At 40.6% G+C, this 25,854-nt stretch overlaps 1 protein-coding gene and 1 long non-coding RNA gene across 3 annotated transcripts in view; one reads left to right on the plus strand and one right to left on the minus strand.

Annotated features, from left to right (window-relative positions):
* Positions 1-2,032: 2,032 nt before the first annotated feature.
* Gykl1 (glycerol kinase-like 1) lies at positions 2,033-3,947 on the plus strand. The gene has a single exon (NM_010293.3). It carries the CDS (start codon positions 2,076-2,078, stop codon positions 3,723-3,725), a length of 1,650 nt encoding a protein of 549 aa, NP_034423.2. The 5' UTR covers positions 2,033-2,075; the 3' UTR covers positions 3,726-3,947.
* A 3,333-nt stretch (positions 3,948-7,280) lies between these two features.
* Gm41725 overlaps positions 7,281-25,854 on the minus strand; it is a 20,347-nt gene continuing 1,773 nt past the window's right edge. The window contains exons 2-3 of one of the 2 annotated variants that reach the window (XR_877403.1): positions 20,522-20,603; positions 7,281-7,387 (exon numbers count right to left, since the gene is read on the minus strand). This is a non-coding gene — a long non-coding RNA (predicted gene, 41725). Of the gene's footprint in view, positions 7,388-7,705; positions 7,800-20,521; positions 20,604-25,854 lie in introns of those variants that run through there. The other variant, XR_877405.2, reaches the window with a different exon arrangement.

Consider the following 25,854-nt stretch of genomic DNA (forward strand, 5'->3'; position numbering starts at 1 on the left):
TCTCTCATTTGTTTTCTTATTTTTATTTTTTTTTAAAGAGAGAATTTCTCCCTTTTTAAAAAGATTCATTTTTTGATTTATATGTGTGAGTGTTTTGTCTGCCTATATGCCTGTGCAGCACACATACTGTGCCCACAGAGGCCAGAAGAGAGCAGTGGGTCCTCTGGAGCTAGAGTTAGAGATAGTTGTAAGATACCAGGTGGTTTCTGGGAATTGAACTTGGGTCCTCTGGAAGAACTGCCAGTAACCTTAACTAACCGCAGCGCCATCTCCCCAGCCCAGATGTGCTATACTCCGCAAACATTTTTTAAATCAATAAGATACTCAGTTACTTTTCTCGGAATGATTTTTCTGAAAACATAAAAAAAAAAAAAAAAAAAAAAGGATAATGGTCTCTGGATGTGCTAAAACAAATATCCTAATGCTTTGATTATTTTTCATTTTGAACCATCAAATGTTGAAGTCATAATGTGCTAGGTTGCTAGGAAGCCAGCTCTAGCAACTTATGTAATATGTCAAGTTGTTGGGAATTATGAAACTCTCCCTTGGCCTGTTTTTGCCTAAGTATCTATACCAGCCAGGACAAATTGTGTTATAACTGTATAGACAGCCCCTAAGTCTCAATGGCTTAACATAGCAAAGTTTATTTACTACATATGCTGGGATAGACTGTGGTTTTGCTCCACAGTGTTTTCTCTGATCCCAGACTGACAGAGCGGCCTCTGTCTCCAACATCGTTAGTTCCTTCAGGAGAGGGGCAAGGAGGCATTGTGAACAGTCTCTTCTGTGTTTGCTGGTGAGAGTGTCTGAATTGATGGGTTATATGTCTGATTCTGTCATGGGTAAAGAGATCAAATAATTGAGAAACTGTGCTGTGTGGTGCTCTAGAAATAAATAGTGATGATCTAAAACTTCAGGAAACTAACTGAAACATGTCCATGCTAAAGATAAAACATGCTAAACCGTTATTCAGTACCTACCATCGTGCAGAACCTGTTCAACACTGAGAATGGGGCAGTAGATCAAATACCCAAACTCCACTAACTCCTGGGGCTCCCATTGAAGGCATGAAAGGCAAGGGGAATAAATATGTTTTCTTGAAGAAAAAGAAAACAGATTAAAGCATATGTGTGGTCGGAATGTTGGGACTTTAATTCAGACAGGATGGGTAGAGAAGTGTCTGGGAGATATTTGAGCACAGAATTTAAAGAGAGTGAAGACTATTCCGTGTGTGTGTGTGTGTGTGTGTGTGTGTGTGTGTGTGTGTGTGTGTGTGTGTGGAGGAGGAGGAGGATGTGCTTTGAGGCAGAAGAACAACTGTCGATGTCTTAAGGCAAGAACAGAATTGGTCTAAAGTAATGATAGGACATGATATCTTAAGGCAAGAACACAATTGGTTTGAAGTAAAGCTAGGACATCCAGTGTAGAAGGAAAGAAAGCAGAAGACTAGTTAGAGCCCTTCAGGCCATCAAAAAAGCATTCAACTTTCCTATAAATACACAGGGAACAATGAGAAGTATTTGACCAAAGAACTACATGAGCATATTTTCATTTTCAGGAAATCTTGCCATCCTAAGTTTGAATACAGACAGATTTAGAAGAGAAGATTGGAGGATCATTGGCCAGGAGGACACCGTGATAGGTCATTGAAGAGAAAGGTGCTGCTAACTTGTACTAAGATGATAGCAGTAAATTGGGCAAGCAATAGTCATTGAGACAGAGAATTGGCTAGATTTACTGGTGGGCTGTGTGCAGGTCTTAAGAGAATAGACATAATGCGCTAGGATGTTGGAGAGCAACTGGGCGAATTAAAAGAAAGTTTACAGAGCAAAGAACACAGGACCGCTGAGGGAATGACCCAGGTTAACTTTTGGACAAATGAAGTTTAAAGATGTCTGCTTTATATCCAAGGTTGGACTTCAGCATCTGGAGAGCAGGAGAGACTACGGGTGATGACGTACTGCCAGGAAGTCAGAGGTTCAGCCAATCACCTATGGTCTCGTGCCTGCCCCTCCTCCGCCCACTGTCATCACCAAGGAAACCAGACGCGATAATCCGCCACCAAAGCTGGATTCATGGCAGAGGCTCCAAAAGCGGTTTTGGGGCCGTTGGTAGGGGCAGTGGACCAAGGTACCAGCTCAACACGTTTTTTGGTTTTCAATCCCCAAACAGCTGAATTACTTTGTCATCATCAAGTGGAAATAGCCCAGGAGTTCCCAAAAGAAGGATGGGTAGAGCAAGACCCAAAGGCAATCCTGCAGTCTGTGTACGAGTGTATAGAGAAAGCATGTGAGAAACTCGGACAGCAGAGCATTGATATTTCCAACATAAAAGCTATCGGTGTCACCAACCAGCGGGAAACTACGATAGTCTGGGACAAGTTCACTGGAGAACCTCTCTACAATGCTGTGGTGTGGCTTGACCTAAGGACCCAGTCTACTGTGGAGAATCTCAGCAAAAGTATTTCAGTAAGCAATAACTTTGTCAAGAACAAGACAGGCCTTCCAATCAGCACTTATTTTAGTGCCGTGAAACTTCACTGGCTCATTGAAAATGTGAGAAAAGTGCAAAAGGCTATTGAAGATGGCAGAGCTATTTTTGGGACGGTTGATTCGTGGCTTATCTGGTGTATGACTGGAGGTATCAACGGAGGTGTCCACTGTACAGATGTAAGTAATGCCAGCAGGACCATGCTTTTCAACATTCACTCTTTGCAATGGGATGAAGAGCTCTGCGACTTTTTTGGAATTCCAATGACCATCCTTCCCCGAATCCGGAGTTCTTCTGAGATCTATGGCCTAGTGAAAAGTGGCGTGTTGGAAGGTGTGCCAATATCTGGATGTCTGGGAGACCAGTCTGCTGCTTTGGTGGGACAACTGTGTCTTCAGGACGGACAAGCTAAAAGCACATATGGAACAGGCTGTTTCTTACTATGTAACACAGGCCAGAAGTGTGTAAACTCTGAACATGGCCTTCTGACCACAGTGGCTTACCAGCTTGGCAGACAGGAGCCTGTCTATTATGCCCTGGAAGGTTCCGTAGCCATAGCCGGTGCTGTTGTTAGCTGGATAAAAAACAATCTTCAAATTATTCAGTCTTCATCGGAAATTGAAAAACTTGCTGAAGTAGCAGGGACTTCTTATGGTTGTTACTTCGTCCCAGCCTTTTCAGGCTTATACGCTCCATATTGGGACCCAAGTGCGAGAGGGATCATCTGCGGGCTCACCCAGTTCACCAATAAGTTCCATATTGCCTTTGCTGCGTTAGAAGCTGTTTGCTTCCAAACGCGGGAGATTTTGGATGCCATGAACAGTGATTGTGGAATCCCGCTGACGCATTTGCAGGTAGATGGAGGAATGACCGCAAACAGAGTTCTCATGCAACTGCAGGCGGACATTCTGTGTATTCCGGTGATGAAACCTTTCATGCCAGAAACAACTGCACTGGGAGTCGCAATGGCAGCGGGAGCGGCAGAAGGAGTTAGCGTGTGGAGTCTGGATCCTAAGGATTTGTCAAGTGTCCAGATGGAGAAGTTTGAACCCCAGATCAATGTCGAGGAAAGTGAAGGTCGTTACGCCACATGGAAGAAAGCTGTGCTGAAGTCAATGGGTTGGGTTTTGACTCAGTCTCCTGATGGTCGCGACCCTAGTATTTTCAGCAGCCTGACGCTGGGCTTTTATGTAGTGAGTAGTATGGTGATATTAATTGGAGCAAGGTACATGTAAGGTGTCCCATAAATCATGCCTCCTTGTGGATTCCCCAAGGAGAGCTCTTTACCTAATGAAAGAATCCAGCAGTTGTTTCAATGTAATACCACTATTTGGACTCTGGATTTGTTTATGTGCCCCTTGTTGCATGTATCTCCAAGAAGACCTGAGATGTGAAATAAAGAAAAAACAGCAGCAATATCGGTTTCTTTTTCTTCTTTCTTTAAATATTGACCATTTTCGCTGGTGGTGACCAAGTGTGGGGCAGAATCCCTCCAGGGAACTAACACCCCCACCCATTTCTTATTTTTATTTTGTTCCTTGTGATCTTTGATGAAACTGGGATACTGGTGGGTCAGGGCTTGTACCTCTGCATAACACATGCCTAAGGATGGGTCTTATTCCCGTACTACAACGATTAACTTTTTGTTTATAACAGAACCTCAAAAGGCAATTTCTATGAGACCATATATGATCAAATATTCTCTTGAGCTTTTATGACCTACTGAGCTTCTAATGCTAAACTTTGAGTCTTCTCCTTTCCGGAGATGTGTGTTTTCCTTCTTTCACTAACATATTATTTAGTTCACTTATATTTACTTTTTTACTTATTTTTTTCCTTCTGCTTTTATTTATTTTTTTTTAATTTTTTATTAGGTATTTTCCTCATTTACATTTCCAATGCTATCCCAAAAGTCCCCCATACCCACCCCCACAATCCCCTACCCACCCACTCCCCCTTTTTGGTCCTGGCGTTCCCCTGTACTGGGTCATATAAAGTTTGCAAGTCCAATGGGCCTCTCTTTCCAGTGATGGCCAACTAGGCCATCTTTTGATACATATGCAGCTAGAGTCAAGAGCTCCGGGGTACCTGCTAGTTCATATTGTTGTTCCACCTATAGGGTTGCAGATCCCTTTAGCTCCTTGGGTACTTTCTCTAGCTCCTCCATTGGGGTACATGCCTTTGATCCCAGCACTTTTTTACTTTTTACTTTTAGTAAACATTTTAAATGTGCCTTGTAAATCACCCTCTGTGGTTTTGCATTTTCAAGTGAACTAATTCCCATTTCTTAATGTTGCTCTTTATTTTGCCATTAGGATCTTTTCATATTTTATTTGACCAAATTTTAGCTGGAAGATATGTCACTATGGTTTCTGTTTGTGGAGTTTGTTAGAAGTTTATGTTCAGCCGAATAGTCTAATATTGTGAGTGAGTCATATGTTCGAGAAAATACTCTCTTTTGCCAATGCATGCCCCCATTTTCAGGCGCTTTATTAGATCTATGCATGTATGCCCATTTTCTAACCACTTGTGATTCTGAGAGTGTTGTATTAAAATCTCCTAAGCTGTCATCCTTTTCTACCCCGTGACTACATGTTTTAAAGTTTCGCAGAGTACCTTCCCTGACTTTTCTTAACCAGCTTAGAGATCTAGAAGGAGAGAGCCAGAAAAATGAGACCCAGAGCCTTGATTCATTGTCTCTGGCATCACAATTTTTGCTCCTCTAGATAAATCCAGATTGTCAGATTTGGCTAGATTCTCTAGAGCTAAGTACCTCAAATTAATAAGCAGAGCAGCCTCTTTATACATGACATAATTATTAAGATTCTCTTAATCTAAGGAAAGAAACTTTATATTCCCTAGGAAAAGTCTATGAATATATTCTAGGCATTTGTTTTCTTTCATAAGATACAAATTTGAAAACAAATGAGCAGATGACTTTGACAATCGTACTTCCTTTTTACATGTATGTATGTATGTATGTATGTATGTATGTATGTATAGAGAGATAGATACATATCTATCTATATCTATAGCTATATACTATATATCTATATATATTGGATTTGTAAAGTCATTGAAATTGCCACAGCTTCAGAGACTTTTTCCCAAAGCAAATTAAAATTAAAGTGTACTATAGTTCTCAGAATGTTTTCATGTGCACCAAATAATTTTATAATGGCAACAATCAATGACAAAACAAAATGACTGTCAGCACTATTCTGATAGATGCCACTGATTGCCAAGGATTAGAAGTGACACATTCAAGGTTTCACAACTCATTTGTGACTAAGCCAGTGTTGAAATATGAATCTTAGGACAGCTACTTCCAGTGTTTTCACACTTTAGCTTCTCTTTCACCAACCCAGAGAGTTGGTATCTATGGGTAAATTCTCTCTGGGTTACAGCTCATGCAGAAAATGAACTTTTGGAAATGAGGGATTCTTCAAAAATAGTTACTAAATAAACCTTTGTTGATTTATTTCAAGTATGCTCCGTTCTTCCTGCTATGTCATTCATAGCAAGAGGTTCTCCTGCAGCATCTCCTGTCTGTCCTGTCCTCTAAGACCTGGTAAGGCTGGCCCAACAGAAACATGAAGGATGAACACAGTTCCCTCCATTTTCTCCTTGCTGTTTTCCAACAGGATACCCATACACCTTCACTGAGGATTGTGGTTCCTTATTCAGGTCTCTCAGTTCCAGGAACAATGTTCGTTCCTTCCCTCTCAAGCTGAGAGTGATGTGAAACACTAAGCACTGCTCATGGCATTTCCCAATATCCCGCTCACACCTTTGGAAATACTCTTTCTTTTATCTAATGCTCACATTATCTGGCTTGAAGGTGCTGTCTGTTGCAAGAACCCTGACTGATAAAGAACATAAAGGATTCTTAGAATGCACGGCTTAAGTTTTAAAAGATGGGCTAAGAGTAAGTTTCCTAGCCAAGCCAAAAGCTATTCGTACACAGGCATCTGACAAATCCTATTTTGGAAGGCATTGGTTTCTTTAATATATTCTTCATTGGGGATTATGCATTTTCTGGACCAAAATCATAATCAGATCCAAAAGAGCTGTAATAGTGAGTGTGCATATTGTGTATGTGTGTGTGTGAATATTTAATAAAGTAATAGTAACAGAAAAAATAAGAAAAATAATCCTTTGTTTCCAAAACTGAAAGACTAATATATTAATCTACTCCAGTACTGTGAAAACTTCTATGTACCACCACCCCAAGGAAGGCTTTGGCACAATTAGATTCCTCTGATCTTCAGGCTTTGGCTAATTAGGGCAAGCTTAGGGTACTGTGGAGGCTCACTGTCCAGAATTCAGTATAGGAGTATGGAATGAGAAGAGATATAAAACAACTCATTTCCAGAAGTTTCTGTGCATAGTTGACTGTCTGTCCCCCTTCATTCACACACACACACACACACACACACACACACACACACACACACACACACACACACACACACATTGGGGGAAGGGAGGAGAGAGTGAGAGAGGTGGGAGCCAAAAAGCAAACATTCAGAGAAAACGTGTGATTCTAATAATTCACTTTGGCACTTGGGAAGTAAACGAGATATGGACGCTTTTCTCCTCCTTAGCCAGAACAGGGCAATATGCTGGCATCCTTGGTGTTTTCTGCCAGTTGGTCACAGTTCAGGTGGGATAGAAAGATACTCCACTCCCCTCTTCCTCCTTCATTTCCTTGCACGGGCTAAGTTTTAATACAATGTCAAGGAATTAGGTATCACTCAAACAATAAGAAAGGAACAAAGTTACATACTTGCCTGATCAATATTGATTGCTTTCCACTGTTGGAGTAGACCATCAACCACCAGGGACTCTCCTGCTGCCTGTATAATAATTAGACTGGCCACATCTGTTCTTTCTTCTGTGTTTAATGAAAAGAGAGAAAACAACAACCTAAAGTACTAAGGGCTGAAGTCACTAAAGAGCATGGGGTAGAGCAGAGAGTGGCTCCTAGATTTTAGTCTTTTCTGGGTTTTAAACAATCTTAATGTATTCATCTCTGACAATGATGGTTTGCATTCAACAAATCCACACACAGATGCTTGCTTTGCTCTTATTGGTCCCCTGATTCCCTCACGTTTCCTCCACTGGTTCATTCCATCTCCTTTTTCCTTTCTACTCCTCCATTTTTGTGCCGTGTGTATGTGTGTGTGTGTGTACTTACATGTCTCTGTGTACAGTCTAGGCTCCACATGTGAGAGAAAATATGCCTCAGTTGCCTCTCCATCTGCCGTGTTCTGCTCCCACAATGATCTCCAGCCCCATCCATTTTCCTGCAAATGACACAGTTGTGTTCTTCTTGGTGGCTGCATAAACAAACCTCTTTGTGCATCTTTGCTACGTTTTCCTTTCCTTTTCCTCTGATGGTGTATGTGTACGTTGATTCTGTTACTTGACTCCTGTGACTGAGGCAACAATAAATGTGAATGTCTCCGTGGCATGCTGACTTATAATACTTTGTGTTTACCAGAAGTGGCACAGCTATATCATTTCATAATATTATATATATTTTTGAGAACCTCGATGAATTCTCACTGTTGTCATTAAAGATAAAGACATACGGTGGTCTTGTCAATTTGTCAGCTTTAAGCTGTGTGTCTTTGGACAATTACTATGTCAAGCAGAGAAGTCCTGCTTGAATTGTGTGGTGGACATGGGCAGGTTCTTGACAAGGACTCTAATCTTAGATCTCCGACCCAAGAGTCCCCTCCCCTAGGTGAGCTTCAGAAAGATAGCTAAGCCAAGCCTTCCTCTTGAGTAAAGAATATGACCACCATAGATACTGTCCTCTCTAGATGTTTATGGCCTGAGGACAACTTCCCTTCAAAGGCTTCTCCTACCAAGATAAGCTAAGCCGGTCTCCTTGATCCATTTTGAGATTATAAACCTCACTTCCTGGTTTATCTGTGATGTAGTAACACTTGTTCTACTGCTTGTTCAGATGCGTGCAATAAACCCAATTCTCCATTCAAATCTGAATAATAAACAACGTGCTGAGACTCCGGTGAGCTGAGACTTCTCTGTCAGCAAGCCCTGTCCTCCTGATGCCAGCTTTTCTGTCCATGTGTCTGTCTGTCTGTCTATTCTTCACTCCCTAGCCATGACAGTGCTTGGGGCAGTGGAAGAAATGGACAGTCATTGTGGGTTGCTAGTCCCTTGCTTACATTTCAAAGGATGGACTTAATACTTACTCATACAACCCACTTAAGAGGTATAACTATGCTACAGAATATCAAAGATGTTTGTAGATTCTTTATACCTGATCTAAAGTACAGGATGTGACAGTTAAGCTCTAAGGAACTAAAAGTTTTACTGTTTTGTGAGAAAATAAACCCAATATCCCTTAATTTCTCAAACATAACAGAAATAACTTAGGGGTTGGGAGAGTCTTTCAAGACAGTCTGTCAGACTTGGCTGTCCTGGAATTCTCTCTGTAGACCAGGTTGACCTCGAACTCACAGAGATCCACCTGCTTCTGTGACACAAGTGCTAGGGTTAAATGTACATGCCCCCATCATCCCATCCAGCTAGAAATAACAATATTTTAAATCTAAATTTCCATTAAGTAGTGCAGGTGGACAAGATAGCCAATTAGAAGTTTCTAACACCCCCACCCCCATGCATAATAAATAACAATTGCCTTTGAACCAATACAAGTAAAGGAAGACACTGGAAGAAAGAATGTAGCTACTGAAACTCAGGAAGGCCTTGCCTCTCCCTTTGCTCCCCTGAGAGAAGATCAGCTCTAAAGGAGGAGAATCTGAAGGTGAAAGAGAATGAAAAGATTCTAGCAACTTCCAAGACCCCTGTGATTATCAAAGGCTCAAAGCCCGGCTGAGTGAGCTCTCTAGATTCCACATGCTGCGTTCTCCCTAGAGAAGTTGCCAGCACTGCATCCAGCATCCTCAAAGTCAAATAGCCTGTGCTATACCACCTTGGAGCCATGGCATACCCTCAACCACCCCAATGGACCATGATCACTGACAGAATTGCTTCTGCATCATGGCCCTTAACACAAAACTGAAATGATGACACACCCTTAGGAGCCTAGAATCTTAAAACTACTGCATGTGGTACCTGCCTGCTATGAACTAGAACAGCATCCCACTCCCTGGGGGCTCCAAGCCTCAGGCACATTTGAGCAGTTATATGTTGAACTCCACTGCTGATGTGGTTCTACTCCATCAGTGATAAACTGGGATGACCCACACAGTCCAGCATTCAATAGTTCATTTCCTAGAAATCAGCCTGACTGAGCTGTGTTGAGCATTCATAGATTCCTTATCTGTCAGGCACAGGCCATTTACTGTTCAGGATGCTGAGGTATCTTCTCTCAGTCTCTGCCATGACATTCCTCATCCCCCAAGGTCCACATCAGCATCTTGATATTCCATACTCCTTCCTACTAAGAAACTTCATCTTAATGAGCCCAAGTTACTGCCATGTACTTTCATCTTTGGGTCCATAAGCACTGTTCAGTAACATGCCATCTCTCTAGGGTTTACATTGCTGCTGGACCCTATTGGTTCTAGTATGCAATATGCCCTGCCCTCTGGGACCCCAGCTTCTGGAGCATGGATACCTTCTTCCCCAGAGTGCGGTTTAGGATATTCTCTAACCCCCCAAAAATCAGAAACACAGTCACATACCAGCCCCATCAGTTTATGCTAGTGGGATGTGTCATAGAACAATGGGTCCCAGTTTACTGGTAGAAGACATCTACTCGTACATCAAAAAACGATCTTTTGCCTCAAGCCTCACATGGTACTGTGGTTTCATAAGACTCTAAGCACAGAAGTCTAGTTTCATATCCCGATTAAGAATCCATGCCCTTGATTTCAGTGCTACTATGGCTCCCCATCAGAACCATCCCTTAAAACTCCCCAGTGAAAGGAGCAAACTAACAGTGGATTCCTAAAGCCTTTGATCTAGTCATCTATGAGAATATGGTCTATACCCGGAGCTCCTAATAGCCTAAAGCACGGAAAGACCTGGTGCCACCACTACTGCTGATCACAGCTGAATCAGCTGTGTGAAGCCAATGTGACCACACAAAAGTACTGCCTTTTTACCCTGCTCAACTAGAGTATAGGTGGGAGGGTCCCTCTATAATAGCTACTTAATAAAGTTTGGAAGAGGTGACTGAACTATTCGATTCACAGGCATCAAGACAGAGAAAAAGAAACATGAACAAGCCAGGGGTTATGAAGCCACCAAAGGAGTGCAAACTTCCCGAGTAACTAACCCCGAGTCACATAATTCACAAGTTGTCTGAAAAACTCAAAGTATTGTCTTGAAGCAACCCAATGAGATACAAGAGAATAAAAAGAGACAAGGCCCTGAAATTAGGAAAATAATGACCAACAGTAGGAATAATAGAGCTGATGAATCAGTAAGTGAATGAAATTAAAAAATACATAAAACTCCATCAAAGTCTAGGAAGACAGAATGCATAATTTGTGATTTTTGAAGACATACCTTTTGATATGATTAAGTCAAATAAAAAAATGTAAAATTTGTGAAGTCAGCCTTGAACTAATTTCTTAAATATGCCCAAGATTTAGGAGAAATGTGGGCAACAAATCCTTAAAGCCTCCAAGTCACCAAGTAGATTCTGTTTTAAAAGGTCCTCTTTGAGACATATTGCAATAAATTCTCCAAGTTCATGGTGGCTCATGTCTGTAAGCTTAGCATAACAGAAACAGGTGGGTTGCCATAAGCTGGACACCAGCCTGAACTATATGAGTTCCATGCCATCCTGGGCTATCTTATAAGAACCTGTCTTAAAAACAAAACAAAACAAACAAAAATTCAAAAAAAGATATTTTCTAAAAGTCTAATACTAACACTCTACTCAATGATAATTCAGTCAAGGAAGAAATGAAGAAATAAATTAAAGACTTTTTAGAGTTTAACAAAAATGAAGCCACAATATACCCAAACTTATGGGACACAATGAAAGCGTCCTAAGAGGAAAACTCCTAGCTCTGAGTACCTCCAAAAAGAATCTGGAGAGAGCATACACAAGCAGCTTGACAGCACACCTAAAATCTCTAGATCAAAAGGACGCAAATTCACCCAAGAGGAGTAGAGAGCAGGAAATAATCCAACTCGGCTGAAATCAACCAAATAGAATCAAACAGAACTATACAGAGAATCAACCGAACCTGGAGCTGGTTCTTTGAGAAAATATCAACAAGATAGATAAACCCTTACCCAGACTAACTAGAGAGCACAGGGACAGTATCCTAATTAATAAAATCAAAAATGAAAAGGGAGACATAACAATAGAATCTGAAGAAATCCAAATATCATCAGATCCTACTACAAAAGCCTATACTCAACAAAGCTGGAAAACCTAGATGAAATGGAAATTTTTCTAGACAGATACCAGGTACCAAAGTTAAATCAGGATCAGATTAACGATATAAAAAGTCCTATATCACCTAAAGAAATAGAAACAATTATTAATAGTCTCCCAACCAAAAAAAAAAGCCCAGGACCTGATGGGTTTAGTGCAGAGTTCTATCAGACCTACAGAGAGGACCTAATTCCAATACCCCTCAAACTATTCCAAAAAAAAAAAAAAAAATAGAAACTGAAGGTACTAATTTGTTCTATGAAGCCACAATTACTCTGATACCTAAACCACACAAAGATCCAACAAAGAAACAGAACTTCAGACCAATTTCCTTTATGAATATCAATGCAAAAATATTCAATAAAATTCTGCCAAACTGAATCCAAGAACACATCAAAATGATTATCCAACATGATCAAGTAGACTTCAAACCAGGGATGCAGGGGTGGTTAAATATATGGAAATCCATCAACATAATCCACTATATAAACAAATTCAAAGACAAAAACCACATGATCATCTCATTAGATGCTGACAAATCATTTGACAAAATTCAACACCCATTCATGGGAAAAGTCTTGAAAAAATCAGGCGAATGTGAGGGCAGCTCCCCACATCAGAAGATGGAAAGATCTCCCATGCTCATCAATTGGCAGGATTAATATAGAAAAAAATGGCTATCTTGCTGAAAGCAATCTACAGATTCAATGCAATCCCCATCAAAATTCCAACTCAATTCTTCACTGAGTTAGAAAGGGCAATTTGCAAATTCATCTGGAATAACAAAAAAACTTAGGATAGCAAAAACTATTCTCAATAATAAAAGAATCTCTGGTGGAATCACCATCCCCAACCTCAAGATGTACTACAGACAATTGTGATATAAACTGCATGGTACTGGTATATCGACAGACAGGTAGATCAAAGGAATAGAATTGAAGACCCAGAAATGAACCCCCACACCTATGGTCACTTGGTCTTTGACAAAGGAGGCAAAACCACCCAGTGGAAAAACAAGACAGCATTTTCAACAAATGGTGCTGGCTCAACTGGCAGTTATCATGTAGAAGAATGCGAATTGATCCATTCTTATGTCCTTGTACAAAGCTCATGTCTAAGTGGATCAAGGAACTCCACATAAAACCAGAGACACTGAAACTTATAGAGGAGAAAGTGGGAAAGAGCCTCAAAGGTATGGGTACTGGGGGAAAATTCCTAAACAGAACACCAATGGCTTGTGCTGTAAAAGATCAAGAATCAACAAATGGGACCTCATAAAATTGCAAAGCTTCTGTAAGGCAAAGGACACTGTTAATAAGACAAAAAGGCCACCAACATATTCAGAAAAGATTTTTATCAATCCTAAATCTGAAAGGGGGCTAATATCCAATATATATAGAACTCAAGAAGTTGGACTCCAGAAAGCCAAATAACCTATTTTTAAAAATGGGAACAGAGCTAAATAAAGAATTCTCAACTGAGGAATAACAAATGGCTGAGAAGCACCTAAAAATGTCCAACAACCTTAATCACCAGGAAAATGCAAACCAAAACAACCCTGAGTTTCCACCTCACACCAGTCAGAATGGCTAAGATCAAAAATTCAGGTGACAGCAAATACTGGCAAGAATGTGGAGTAAGAGAAACACTCCTCCATTGCTGGTGGGATTGCAAGCTGGTACAACCACTCTGGAAATCAGAAAACTGGACATAGTTCTACTGGAAGATCCAGCATTTCCACTCCTGGGCATATACCCAGAAGATGTTCCAATTTGTAATAAGAACACATACTCCACTATGTTCATAGCAGCCTTATTTATAATAGCAAGAAGCTGGAAAGAACCCAGATGTCCCTCAACAGAGGAATGGATACAGAAAATGTGATACATTTACACAACGAAGTACTACTCAGCTATTTAAAAAAATGACTTCATGAAGTTCACAAGCAAATAGATAGAATTAGAAAATACCATACTAAGTGAGGTAATCCAGTCACAAAAGAACATACATGGTATGTACTCAATGATAATTGGATATTAGCCCAGAAGCTCAGCATTGCCAAGATACAATTTGAAAAACACATGAAACTCAAGAAGAAGGAAGACCAAAGTGTAGACACTCAGACCCTTCTTAGTAGGGTGAGCAAAATACCCATGGAAGGATTAACAGAGACAAAGTTCTGAGCAGAGACTGAAGGCATGGCCATCCAGGGACTGCCCCACCTGGGGATCTATCCCATAAACAACCACCAAACACAGACACTATTGCAGATGTCAACCAGAGCTTGCTGACAGGAGACATATAGCTGTCTCCTGAGAGGATCTGCCAGTGCCTGACTAATACAGAAGTGAGTGCTCACAGTCATCCAGTAGACAGAGCACAGGGTCCCCAATGAAAGAGCTAGAGAAAGTACTCAAGGAGCTGAAGGGGTTTGCAGACGCCTAGGAGGAACAACAATATGAACTAACCAGTACTCCCAGAGCTTCCTGGGACTAAACCACCAATCAAGGAAAACACACGGAGAGACTCATGGCTGTAGGTGCATATGTAGCAGAGGATGGCCATCAGTGGGAGGAAAGGCCCATGGCCCTGTGAAGGTTCTATGCCCCAGTGTAGGGGAATGCCTGGGCCAGGAAGAGGGAGTGGGTGGGTTGGGGAACAAGAGCCAGGGATAGAGAATAGGGGATTTTCAGAGGGGAAACTAGGAAAAGGGATAACATTTGAAATGTAAATAAAGAAAATATCTAATAGGATTTGCCTGGGCATCTGTGGAAGACATCTTGGATACTGGACTCCACTGAGACTACTCTGCACAGGTGAGAGTGTGGACTACAGAAGCTAACAGCTGGGACAGGCAGGAGCCACAGAGCTTCTGAGGCAGCCCCCTTTTCGGGCTCCGGACATCTGGGCACCTTCCCTGCCAGAGGATAGGTGTCCACCCAGCCCGGGAGGACTTTGCCTGAGCATCTGTGGGAGACAGCTTGGTTCCCAGACTCCACCGAGACTAGTCTCAATGATAATTGGATATTAGCCCAGAAGCCTACAGAACTCCACAGGTGAGAGTGTGGACTACAGAATTTAACAGCTTCTGGGACAGGTCCTGTTTTGGACCTTCATCTTCTGCCAGGAGGCAAGTCTGAACACCAGATATCTGTGCACCTTCCCTGAAAGAAGAGAGTCTGCCTGCAGAGAGTGCTCTGACCACTGAAACTCAGGAGAAAGCTAGTCTCCCTGGTCTACTGGTAGAGAATAACAGAATCACGAGAGGAACAAGCTCTAACCAGAGACAACTATAACAACTGACTCCAGAGTTTACCAGATGGTGAAAGGCAGATGTAAAAATCTTACTAACAAAAAACAAGACCACTCACCATCATCAGAACCCAGTACTCCCACCTCAGCCAGTCCAGGCCACCCCAACACACTCGAAAACCTAGACCCGGATTTAAAGGCATATCTCATGATGATGGTAGAAGACATCAAAAAGGTCTTCGATAACTCACTTAAAGAAATACAGGAGAACGCTGCTAAAGAGTTGCAAGTCCTTATAGAAAAACAGGAAAACACATCCAAACAGATGATGGAAATAAACAAAACCATACTAGACCTAAAAATGGAAGTAGACACAATAAAGAAAACCCAAAGTGAGGCGACGCTGGAGATAGAAACCCTAGGAAAGAAATCTGGAACCATAGATGCCAGCATCAGCAACAGAATACAAGAGATGGAAGAGAGAATCTCAGGTGCAGAAGACTCCATAGAGAACATCGGCACAACAATCAAAGAAAATGGAAAATGCAAAAAGATCCTAACTCAAAACATCCAGGAAATCCAGGACACAATGAGAAGACCAAACCTACAGATAATAGGAGTAGATGAGAATGAAGATTTTCAACTCAAAGGGCCAGCAAATATCTTCAACAAAATTATAGAAGAAAACTTCCTAAACCTAAAGAAAGAGATGCCCATGAACATACAAGAAGCCTACAGAACTCCAAATAGACTGGACCAGAAAAGAAATTCCTCCCAACATATAATAATCAGAACAACAAATGCACTAAATAAAACTAGAATATTAAAAGCAGTAAGGGAAAAAGGTCAAGTAACTTATAAAGGCAAGCCTATCAGAATTACACCAGATTTTTCACCAGAGACTATGAAAGCCAGAAGATCCTGGACAGATGTTATACAGACACTAAGAAAACACAAATGCCAGCCCAGGCTACTATACCCAGCCAAATTTTCAATTACTGTAGGTGGAAAAACCAAAGTATTCCACGACCGAACCAAATTCACACGTTATCTTTCCACAAATCCAGCACTTCAAAGGATAACAACAGAAAAAAAACAATACAAGGACAGAAACCACGTCCTAGAAAAGACAAGAAAGTAATCCTTCAACTAACCTAAAAGAAGACAGCCACAAGAACAGAATGCCAACTTTAACAACAAAAATAACAGGAAGCAACAATTACTTTTCCTTAATATCTCTTAATATCAATGGACTCAATTCCCCAATAAAAAGACATAGACTAACAGACTGGCTACACAAACAGGGCCCAACATTTTGCTGCTTACAGGAAACCCATCTCAGGGAAAAAGACAGATAGTACCTCAGAATGAAAGACTGGAAAACAATTTTCCAAGCAAATGGTCTGAAGAAACAAGCTGGAGTAGCCATTCTAATATCGAATAAAACTCAAGAAGAATGAAGTCCAAAGTGTGGACACTTTGCCCCTTCTTAGAATTGGGAACAAAACACCCATGGAAGGAGTTACAGACACAGTTTGGAGCTGAGACAAAAGGATGGACCATCTAGAGACTGCCATATCCGGGGATCCATCCCATAATCAGCTTCCAAAAGCTGACACCATTGCATACACTAGCAAGATTTTGCTGAAAGGACCCAGATATATTTGTCTCTTGTGAGACTATGCTGGGGCCTAGCAAACACAGAAGTGGATGCTCACTGTCAGCTATTGGATGGATCACAGGGCCCCCAATGGAGGAGCTAGAGAAAGTAACCAAGGAGCTAAAGGGATCTGCAACCCTATAAGTGGAACAACAATATGAACTACCCAGTACTCCCCAGAGCTCGTGTCTCTAGCTGCATATGTATCAGAAGATGGCCTAGTTGGCCATCAGTGGAAAGAGAGGCCCATTGGTCGTGCAAACTTTATCTGCCTCAGTACAGGGGAATGCCAGGGCCAAGAAGTGGGAGTGGGTGGGTGGGGGAGTGGGTGGGAGAACTTGTGGGGAACTTTTGGGATAGAATTGGAAATGTAAATGAAATAAATGTGTAATAAAAAAATAAAAGAAAATATCTTTAAAAAATTTCAAAACACACACCCAAAAATACCCACCAACCCCCCCAAAAATGTCTAATACCAACAATTTTAAAAGCACCAATTGAAAATAACAAGCCAAGCTCTACTTGCAGATTTCTTAGCAGAAATCTTGAATATGGAAAGAGATTCTTCTCTTTCTATCCAAAATGCTGAAACAAACAAACAAACAAACAAAAATGGTAACAATTAGAAAATGTTCTATCCTGCAAAGCAGGATTCATTTCATTCAGAAATGAAAGAGAAATAAAGGCTTTCATAGCTTTTGTCCCCGAAAAAGTTAAAGGAATTCATGACCACTCGACATGCCTTATAACAGATGCTTAGGGAGCTTTTAAGGGTGGTAGCCGTTGTCATGAAAACATATACGATTATCAGTAAGTATGATGAGGAGAGTTAAGCACGTAGTGAAAATCAGAACACCCTAATGCACTTATTACTTCCCACTTCCATTCCATGTCTCCATCCACAACACTTGTGTGGAGAAGGCTTATGTACTGTAAGCAGTGATTAGAGCTGAGGCTCTTGAGAGGCATTTGAATCATGCGAGCTCTGTCTTTAACAATTTACTAATCTATTAATGGATTCGAAGTCCCGAACAGATGGGTAGCATATGCTACAACTGTGGAAGGTGAGGCCTAATGGAAGGGTGTGGGTTGCCCTTGAAGGGGTGTGCATATGGATCCTGGCAAGATTTTTCTACTCTTTTGGCTGTTTGTAAGGTGAGTGGTGTTACTGCCATTATCTTCAACCTTATCTAAGGGCCATATCTACCTTATCTAACTTATTTGGCTAAAATAAGTCAAATTGTACCACTGGTCACAAATAATCCTTTTCTCCTTTGGCATTATTTCTTCTAAGTATTTATCAAAGAGGTGAAAACTGACCCCAACTCTAATGCTAGCCCATAAATCATATATATCTCCAGTAGGAAGGTAATGAAGTCAAGCAGTCAATAAGAACTGAAACTATCGTGAAGACATATTCAATACAAGTATGTAAGACTGTGTCATCATAAGCACAAGTTATGGTGGGCTAATAGGATTCTAGAGGTCTTGTGTGTAACACAAGCAGACTTGTTATCAGCCTAAAATGATACATTGAAAGTTGTAAGCCACAACCCAAAATGTATCATTAATAGTATCAAGGGTTGGCTCTCTCACATAAGATGGGTCTCAAGTTGGGGCAGTCTTTGGTTGGATGTTCCCTTAGTCTTTGCTCCATCTTTATCTCTGTGCATCTCACAGGTAGGACAAATTTTGGGTTGAAGGTTTTGTGGGTGGATTTATGTCATCTTCCATCCTCTGGAAATCCTGCCTGGCTATAGGAGGTGATATTTTCAATCTCTATATCCCCTCTCTGGTAGGAATCTAAATTAGGGTCACCCCCATAGACTCCCTATATCCTCTCTCATCCAAGACCTCTAGCTAGTTGCCAGAGATGCCCCCTCCCAATTTCCATTCTCACTTCCAGACCTCTTTCATGCCCCTACTCCCAACATCTGATCACCATCCCTGTTCCCCTCCTCACCTCCTCTCCTACCCAGCTTCCTCTCTCCATGCACATCAGATGACTGTTTAGTTTCCCCTTCTGAGTAAGCTTCACAATCCTCCCTTGAGACTTCAGTATCACCCAGTTTGTTTTGGGTCTGTGAATTGTAGCATGGTTGTCCTGTACTTTATGGCTAATGTCCACTTATAAGTGAGTACATATCACAAAGCAAGCCTTAACAAATTCACAAGGATTGAAATCATACTTAGTATTATCTCAGACCACGATGATAAAAAACCAGCAGTTAATAACATTATGAATCTTGGAAAATCTACAGATATGCTTAATCTTAATTGAGAGCCACTTAAGTGAAGCATTAGCACCAGGCAATTAGTGAATCCTCTTTCCAGATGTGATTGTTTCTAGATAGAATTAACTAAGGAAGAGAAACTTGCCCAGAATGTGACAGGGTGGGAATCCCAGTAGAATAAGAGGGAAAAAGAATAAAAATGGGGTTCAGCCATTCTTTATTTCTCTGCTCCTCTCCACAGTGAGGAGCCATACCCTTCTCCTCACAGTGAATTCAAAACTGGGAACTAAAATAAATCTCTCCTTTAAAATTGTTTTGTCACATATTTGTTGTTTTGTCAAGATATGGAGCAGTTAATATAATGTAGTAATTATAAACATGCCCCTGTATAGTCAATGAGTCAAAGAGAAGTATAGACATATCATGTGACAACCCAAAATGGAGAACATATCAAAACCTAAGCACACAGCAAAACCAGCTCCAAGACATGAGGTTACAGCAAGAAATGCCTGCATTAAAGAAGCAGTCAAAATAATTCATCTAACAGTTTGCCTCCAGGAACTAGAAAATAGAGCAAAATAAACCCAAGACTGCCAGAAAGAAAGAAGAGTAATAATCACAAGAGAAGTCAAATGGAGAATAGAAGCATAAAAATACAGTAAGAGTGAGGGGTTTGTTAAATAAATGAAAACAAGCCCCTGGCTACTCTACAAAAACCAAGGACACAGACCCAAAAAGGAAAGTGAAGAAATTACAAAATAATCTCAAATGAAAGGACCAAGGAGAATTACTATAAATGACTACATGTTGACATTAGATACTGGAAGGAAATAGTTGCTTTAAAAAAATGTTTGATTCAACAAGAGACAAAAACCTGAACAGATTCTAACATATAAAAAGATTAAAGAGTAAATAAAAAAAAAAACCGAGCTCATCAAAGAAAAGTCTAGGAGTAGATCACATTTCACCTGGACTCTACCAACCATTGGAATAAATATTAATATTTCTTAAGGTCTTTATTTTAAAAAAATAGAGAGTTAGGAGAATACTTCCAAATGCATTCTATAGCGCTTTGATGCCTAAACTGGACAAACACTCAGCAAAAAGTAAACCTCCTGGCTAATTTGTGTGGCCAGTGTTAATGTTAATGGAAAATTTAAAACATTCCCAGATTTAACCAAATGACTTTTTTTTTTTTGTCCAAGCCTCATGACCAAGGGAGATTTATCTCTAGCATGCAAGGCTGGTTTACTATACACAGATCAATGTGGAAGAACGCACTCACAGGCTGAAGGCAAAACCGTAGACTAAGACCAGTCAGTTTACAGAAAGCACTTTCCATGCTTCAGTGTCCTTCTTTATAAAACTCCTGATTAGCTTATTTAATTTAGGCACCAAAGGACGTTTCCTCAACATGATAAAGACACTTAAAAAACCTCACAGCTCACATCAAGAAATAAAAATCTCTAAAAGAAAGATATTAAATACCTCTGTATAGACAGCATCATCTTTGATGAACAGAAGCTCCAAATGCTCTGCCCAAAGCCAACAGCAGCAGCAGCTTTTCGATCTGACAAATGAATTCAAGATTTTATGATATGAATCATTCAATACTTGATAGCATGTCTACTTACCAACAATGACCAAACTGAACAACTGCCTTTACAACAACATTAAAATAAATTACTTATGGATAGATTTAATCAAGAATGTGAAATATAAGTTAACACTTGTTTTCTTAAAAAAAAACAATAAGTTAACACTTAAAATATTGAAGATATTAAAAAAATAGTCATCCCATGCTCATGGATTAAAAAAAATGCAGACTGTTACAATGCTAATTTGCACACAAATATATGTTTTATGCTACATATTATATATTTTATCTATATTATGTATGTTATATAACATATGCTAGAATCAATCAAGATCCTAAATACCAAAGAAATCCTAAATATCACAGAAACAGAAAGAAAACATCCTGAATTTTCATGGAACTAGAAAAGACTGTGACTAGCAAAAGCTATTCTAAAGGTGTCTTAATCAGAGTTTCTATTCCTGCACAAACATCATGACCAAGAAGCAAGCTGGAGAGAGAAGGTTTATTCAGCTTGCATTTTCACATTGCTGTTTATCACCAAAGGAAGTTAGGACTGGAATTCAAGCAGGTCAGGAAGCAGGAGCTGATACAAAGACCATGGAGGGATGTTACTTACTGGCTTGCTTCCCCTGGCTTGCTCAGTTTCTTTCTTATGAAAACCCAAGACTACCAACCCAGGGATGGCACTACCCACAAAATGGGCCCTCCCATCCTTGATCACTAATTGAGAAAATGCCTTACAGCTGGATCTCATGAAGGCATTTCCTCAACGGAGGCTCCTTTCTCTGTGATAACTCCAGCTTGTGTCAAGTTGACTCTCAAAACCAATCAGTACAAAAGGGAAGAAAAGTTGGAGGTATCACACATGCACAAGGTATTAAAATTACACCATAAAATGGTGGCAATCAACGCCATTGAGTACCTGCATAAAAGCAGATGTAGAAGCTAGTAGAATAGAACAGTGTTTCAAAATAAGTTCAAATCTATAGGGACAACTCTATTTGGAAAGTACACAAGAAGGAAAGGTTAATTTTGTCAATAAAGAGTACTGAGAAAATTGGATATCCACATGAAAAAAATAATAATGAAATTGAATCTTTATATGCAGACTCAAAGTGGATTAAAGACCTAAATATAAGATCAGAAACTATAAAACTCTAAGAAGAGAAAACCAAAGGAAAGCCTTCTAAACATTGGCCTTGGCAATGATGTTTGCCTGTAACACCAAAAATATACTGGCTATAAAAGCAAACATAAAATTAATGGAACTGACTCCAACTATAAAACATCCACATAGCAAAGTAAATGATCAACAAGATTAAATTGTAGCCCCAGGCTGGGAAAAATATTTGTAGTCCACATATTTAATAAGAACTCAATATCAAAAAGATATATAAGAACTCACATGACTTATAAAAAATTACCCAGCTAAAAATGAGCAAAATAGAGATCTCTCTAATGAAAGAATAACAATTGCCAATCAGGCATTGAAATTTACTTATCATCAATCCTTAGGCAAATGCAAAATGAAATCACTGGGAGCTACCACATGACAATGAAGAGAGTGGCCATTTCCCTAAAATTAAACAAATGCTGGAAGTAATGAGAGCCCATGTCCACTGGGGATGGGAATGCAGACTGGTACAACCATTATAAGGAAAAGAATGAAGTTTCATAAGAAATTAAGGCTATGTGCTTTCTTTTGAGTATTCACCCCCAGGAAATATAAACATCATTTTGTTAAGTTATCTGCAGTTCCCAGGCATCCACATCTGCCAAGATATAGAAACTGGGCTCTCCTTTCCTCTCTCCCTCTCCCTCTCTCTCTCCCTCTCCCTTTCCCTCTCTCCCTCTCTCTCCCTCTCCCTCTCCCTTTCCCTCTCTCTCTCCCTCTCTCTCTCCCTCTCGCTCTCCCTCTCTCTCTCCCTCTCTCCCTCTGTCTCCCTTCTTCCTCTTCCCTCTCTCTCCCTCTGTGTGTGTGTGTGTGTGTGTGTGTGTGTGTGTGTGTGTGTGTGTGCATGCACGTGCATGCAATTATTATTAGCAATAAAGAAAAACAGGGCCTTCCCATTTGTCATGACCTGAGGGAGAGTGGAGGACATTTTGCTAAGTAAAATAAAACAGACACACAAAGACAAATGTCTTTCTGGAGACTTCCAGGGTGCTCTGGGATCTGCCTCATAAATATAGGGACACCAAAATGGCAATGGACAAGAGACTATATTGCATCCCTTGTAAGATGGGATTGTGATCGACTGTGGCAGTTGTTATATGACTTTGCTGTGGATGTTAAGACATACAACTGAGGCTAAGCTGACTGCTCGGAAGGAATGTGAATGTATGTATGTATGTATAAAAGAGGAATTTCAGTGGGAAAAAAGGGACATGTGGATGCTATCTTCTGCATTAACTTCAATTTGGCAGGAAAAGCAGAAACAGGGGTGGATGAAATGGAGGTATTGGCTTGCCATTTTTAGAGCTGGCACAATGCAAGGGAGAGAGTACAAGTTACATGTGTGCTAAAGATCCATTTCTAAGATTGAAGGGGAAGAGTACAGCAATGAAGAGGCAAAGGGTGAGGTGCAGTAACATTGGCTATCTCTCCAGCTCAACCTTTAATGAAGAGAGAGGAAAAAAATCCATGATTCAGCATACGGATGACAGCTTTAATGACAGTCTAGTGAAGAAAGCTATGATAATTAGGGGCTACTCTGCATCAGGACCACTCAAATTGAGGAAGATTTTAAATGGAGTGAAATAGCTTCTCACAGCTTGGTTCGTGCAGCAGTGGAACTTGGGGATGGGTAGGATTAGTCCTCATGCCATAGAAGGAGAAGCTGAGAAATATAACTACCCATCCTGTCTTGAGACAAAGACGGCAGTCATCTGCAGCAATATAACAGAAATAAGTCCCTTATAAAGACCTGTAGGGACATGGATGTTTGATTATCACTGGCTGGGGGACCCATGAATATCAAGGACTGGAAGACAAAGCAGAGAGAAGATGTGGTATTTAATGCTCACTGAGTCAGAGAGGACTGTGTGAAAATTAATTCACATGGTTTAGGCGGGCATTGGTGCCTTTTCTGAGCTCCATGGTGGAATATGGTCATTACGAGGTAGGCAGATCGGAACAACTTAGACTGCTGTGTGAATCAAATCCATAAAATGCTAAAGCAGTCAAGAGTGAATAGCAGAAAAGGGGTCTGTCCCAGTCACTAGAGGACAAATGTGCCAAAGTTTATGTGACTCAGGTTCCTAGGGAAAAATTCATGGGAAACCAAATGGCTGCCAAATAAGTAACCTCTTATTGGAGGTGCTTGTGCAAGTACCTCCAATAAGCTCTTTGGTTCTGGTCTGTCATCAATGAGGACAATATACCTTTGTTCACCTTGGCCCAGGAAAAATCATGCAACTGAACCAAGTACTTGAATGAACAGCAGACGCTCTCATTTCTGATGGGAATACAAAACAGAACAGACACTTTGAAAGCTGGTTTTTCCCATTTTTTAAATTTTATTTTTATTTTTTATTAAATATTTTCTTTATTTACATTTCAAATATTATCCCCTCTCCTAGCTTCCCCTCCGAAAATCCTCTATCCCCTCCCCTTGCTCATTAACCCACCCACTCCCACTTCCTGCCCTAGCATTCCCCTATACTGGGGCACAGGACCACTGATGGCCAACTAGGCCATCCTCTGCTACATATGCAGCTAGAGCTGTGAGTCCCACCATGTGTTTTCTTTGGTTGGTGGTTTAGTCCCAGGGAGCTCTGGGAGTACTGGTTAGTTCACATTGTTGTTCCTCCTTTGGGGATACAAACCCCTTCAGCTCCTTGGGTACCAAGCAAGCATTTCTCCTCCATCCAACACAGAAATCCTTCTCATTAGTGTTCACCCAAGTGAGCGGGATGTTTTCACACAAAAATCCTGCAGGCATGTATTGAAGTTTGGTCTTTTGCTGTGTATTGTAATGCAAGTGACTCTATGTGACCTTGCCCTGAATTACTTCTGAGATGCTGACAGCCAATACCTGGGCAGAAGAGACAGAGGTGGGATTTAGGGCTCCTGACTTTGGGGAGGGTCAGAGGAGAACACCAGGAAGAAGGTGAGGGGGGAGGGGGTAAGAGAAGCTGCCAAAGGTTAGGTGAATCATGAAAATGTGACCCTGAGGCTGACCAATTGGTGTTAAGAGCAGCCCAAATGAAACATAATAACAACTCAGAATTATCGACAAGAAAGTAGTTTCTAATAGTTTAGAAGGTGGATATCTGCCCAGATCTTGTGCAGTTTAAGGCTTCTTGTAAATATAAATGTTGTATATGTGTGTTTTATCTGGGAACTAAATGGTCAAAGGTGGGATAAAAACCCTGGGTTGAGATTAAAAATTTCTACAATATTCACGTTCCAGACTAGATTCAGGCATAGCTGTCAAAACATGAATGGCATCATTCAGGATACCCTGCCGTGACAGTGTTTCTGTAATACCGTTGTTGGATTTTATTTTGATGTCTTGTTTGATAGTTTACCCTTTCTTTGTAGATATTACTATCAAATATTACCATCCATTATTTTTATACTTAGATTATCTTCTTTTCATTTAAAGTAAAACATTTGTTTTCAAATTCAAAATTTGTTCTTAGGCTATTCATTCCATAAGGAAAAAAATGTATGCTTTCTCATTATTTCAAAAACAGTTGTCATTATGAAGCCAAAAAAAGCCATCCATTCAACTTTAATTATACTATCATTGTGTGGTAGATCCCTTACTATTTGCAATTTAGTGAGACACAACCTTGGGTCATAGGCTTTCACCCTGTATGATGGCTAGGTTTTATGTCAACTTGCTATGTGCTTGGGTCATCTGAGAAGAGGAAACCTCTACTGAGAAAAATGCCTTCATAAAATTGGCTTATGGGCAAGTTGGCGGGGCGTTTTCTTGATTGGTAATGGATGTGGAATGGTCCATCACACAGTGGGCTGTGACACCCTTGCACAGATGTTTCTGAGTTGTGTGAGGAAGTAGGCTGAGCCAGCTATAAGAAGCAAGCCAGTAGGTAGTGTTTCTGCATGATTTCTGCCTCCGTTCCTATGTCCAGGTTCTTACCATGTGTTCCTGCCTTATGCTCCTACCCTGACTTCCTTCAGTGATGAACTGTGACATGGAGATATAAACCGAAGCAAGCCCTTTCTTCTCCAAGCTGCTTTTGGTCAGGGTCT

The sequence above is a fragment of the Mus musculus genome, chromosome 18 (assembly GCF_000001635.26).
Source record: "Mus musculus strain C57BL/6J chromosome 18, GRCm38.p6 C57BL/6J".
NCBI lineage: Eukaryota > Metazoa > Chordata > Mammalia > Rodentia > Muridae > Mus > Mus musculus.

Coding starts and splice junctions, on each gene's coding strand:
- Gykl1 (NM_010293.3), top strand. CDS start 2,076: ATGGCAGAGGCTCCAAAAGCGGTTTTGGGGCCGTTGGTAGGGGCAGTG.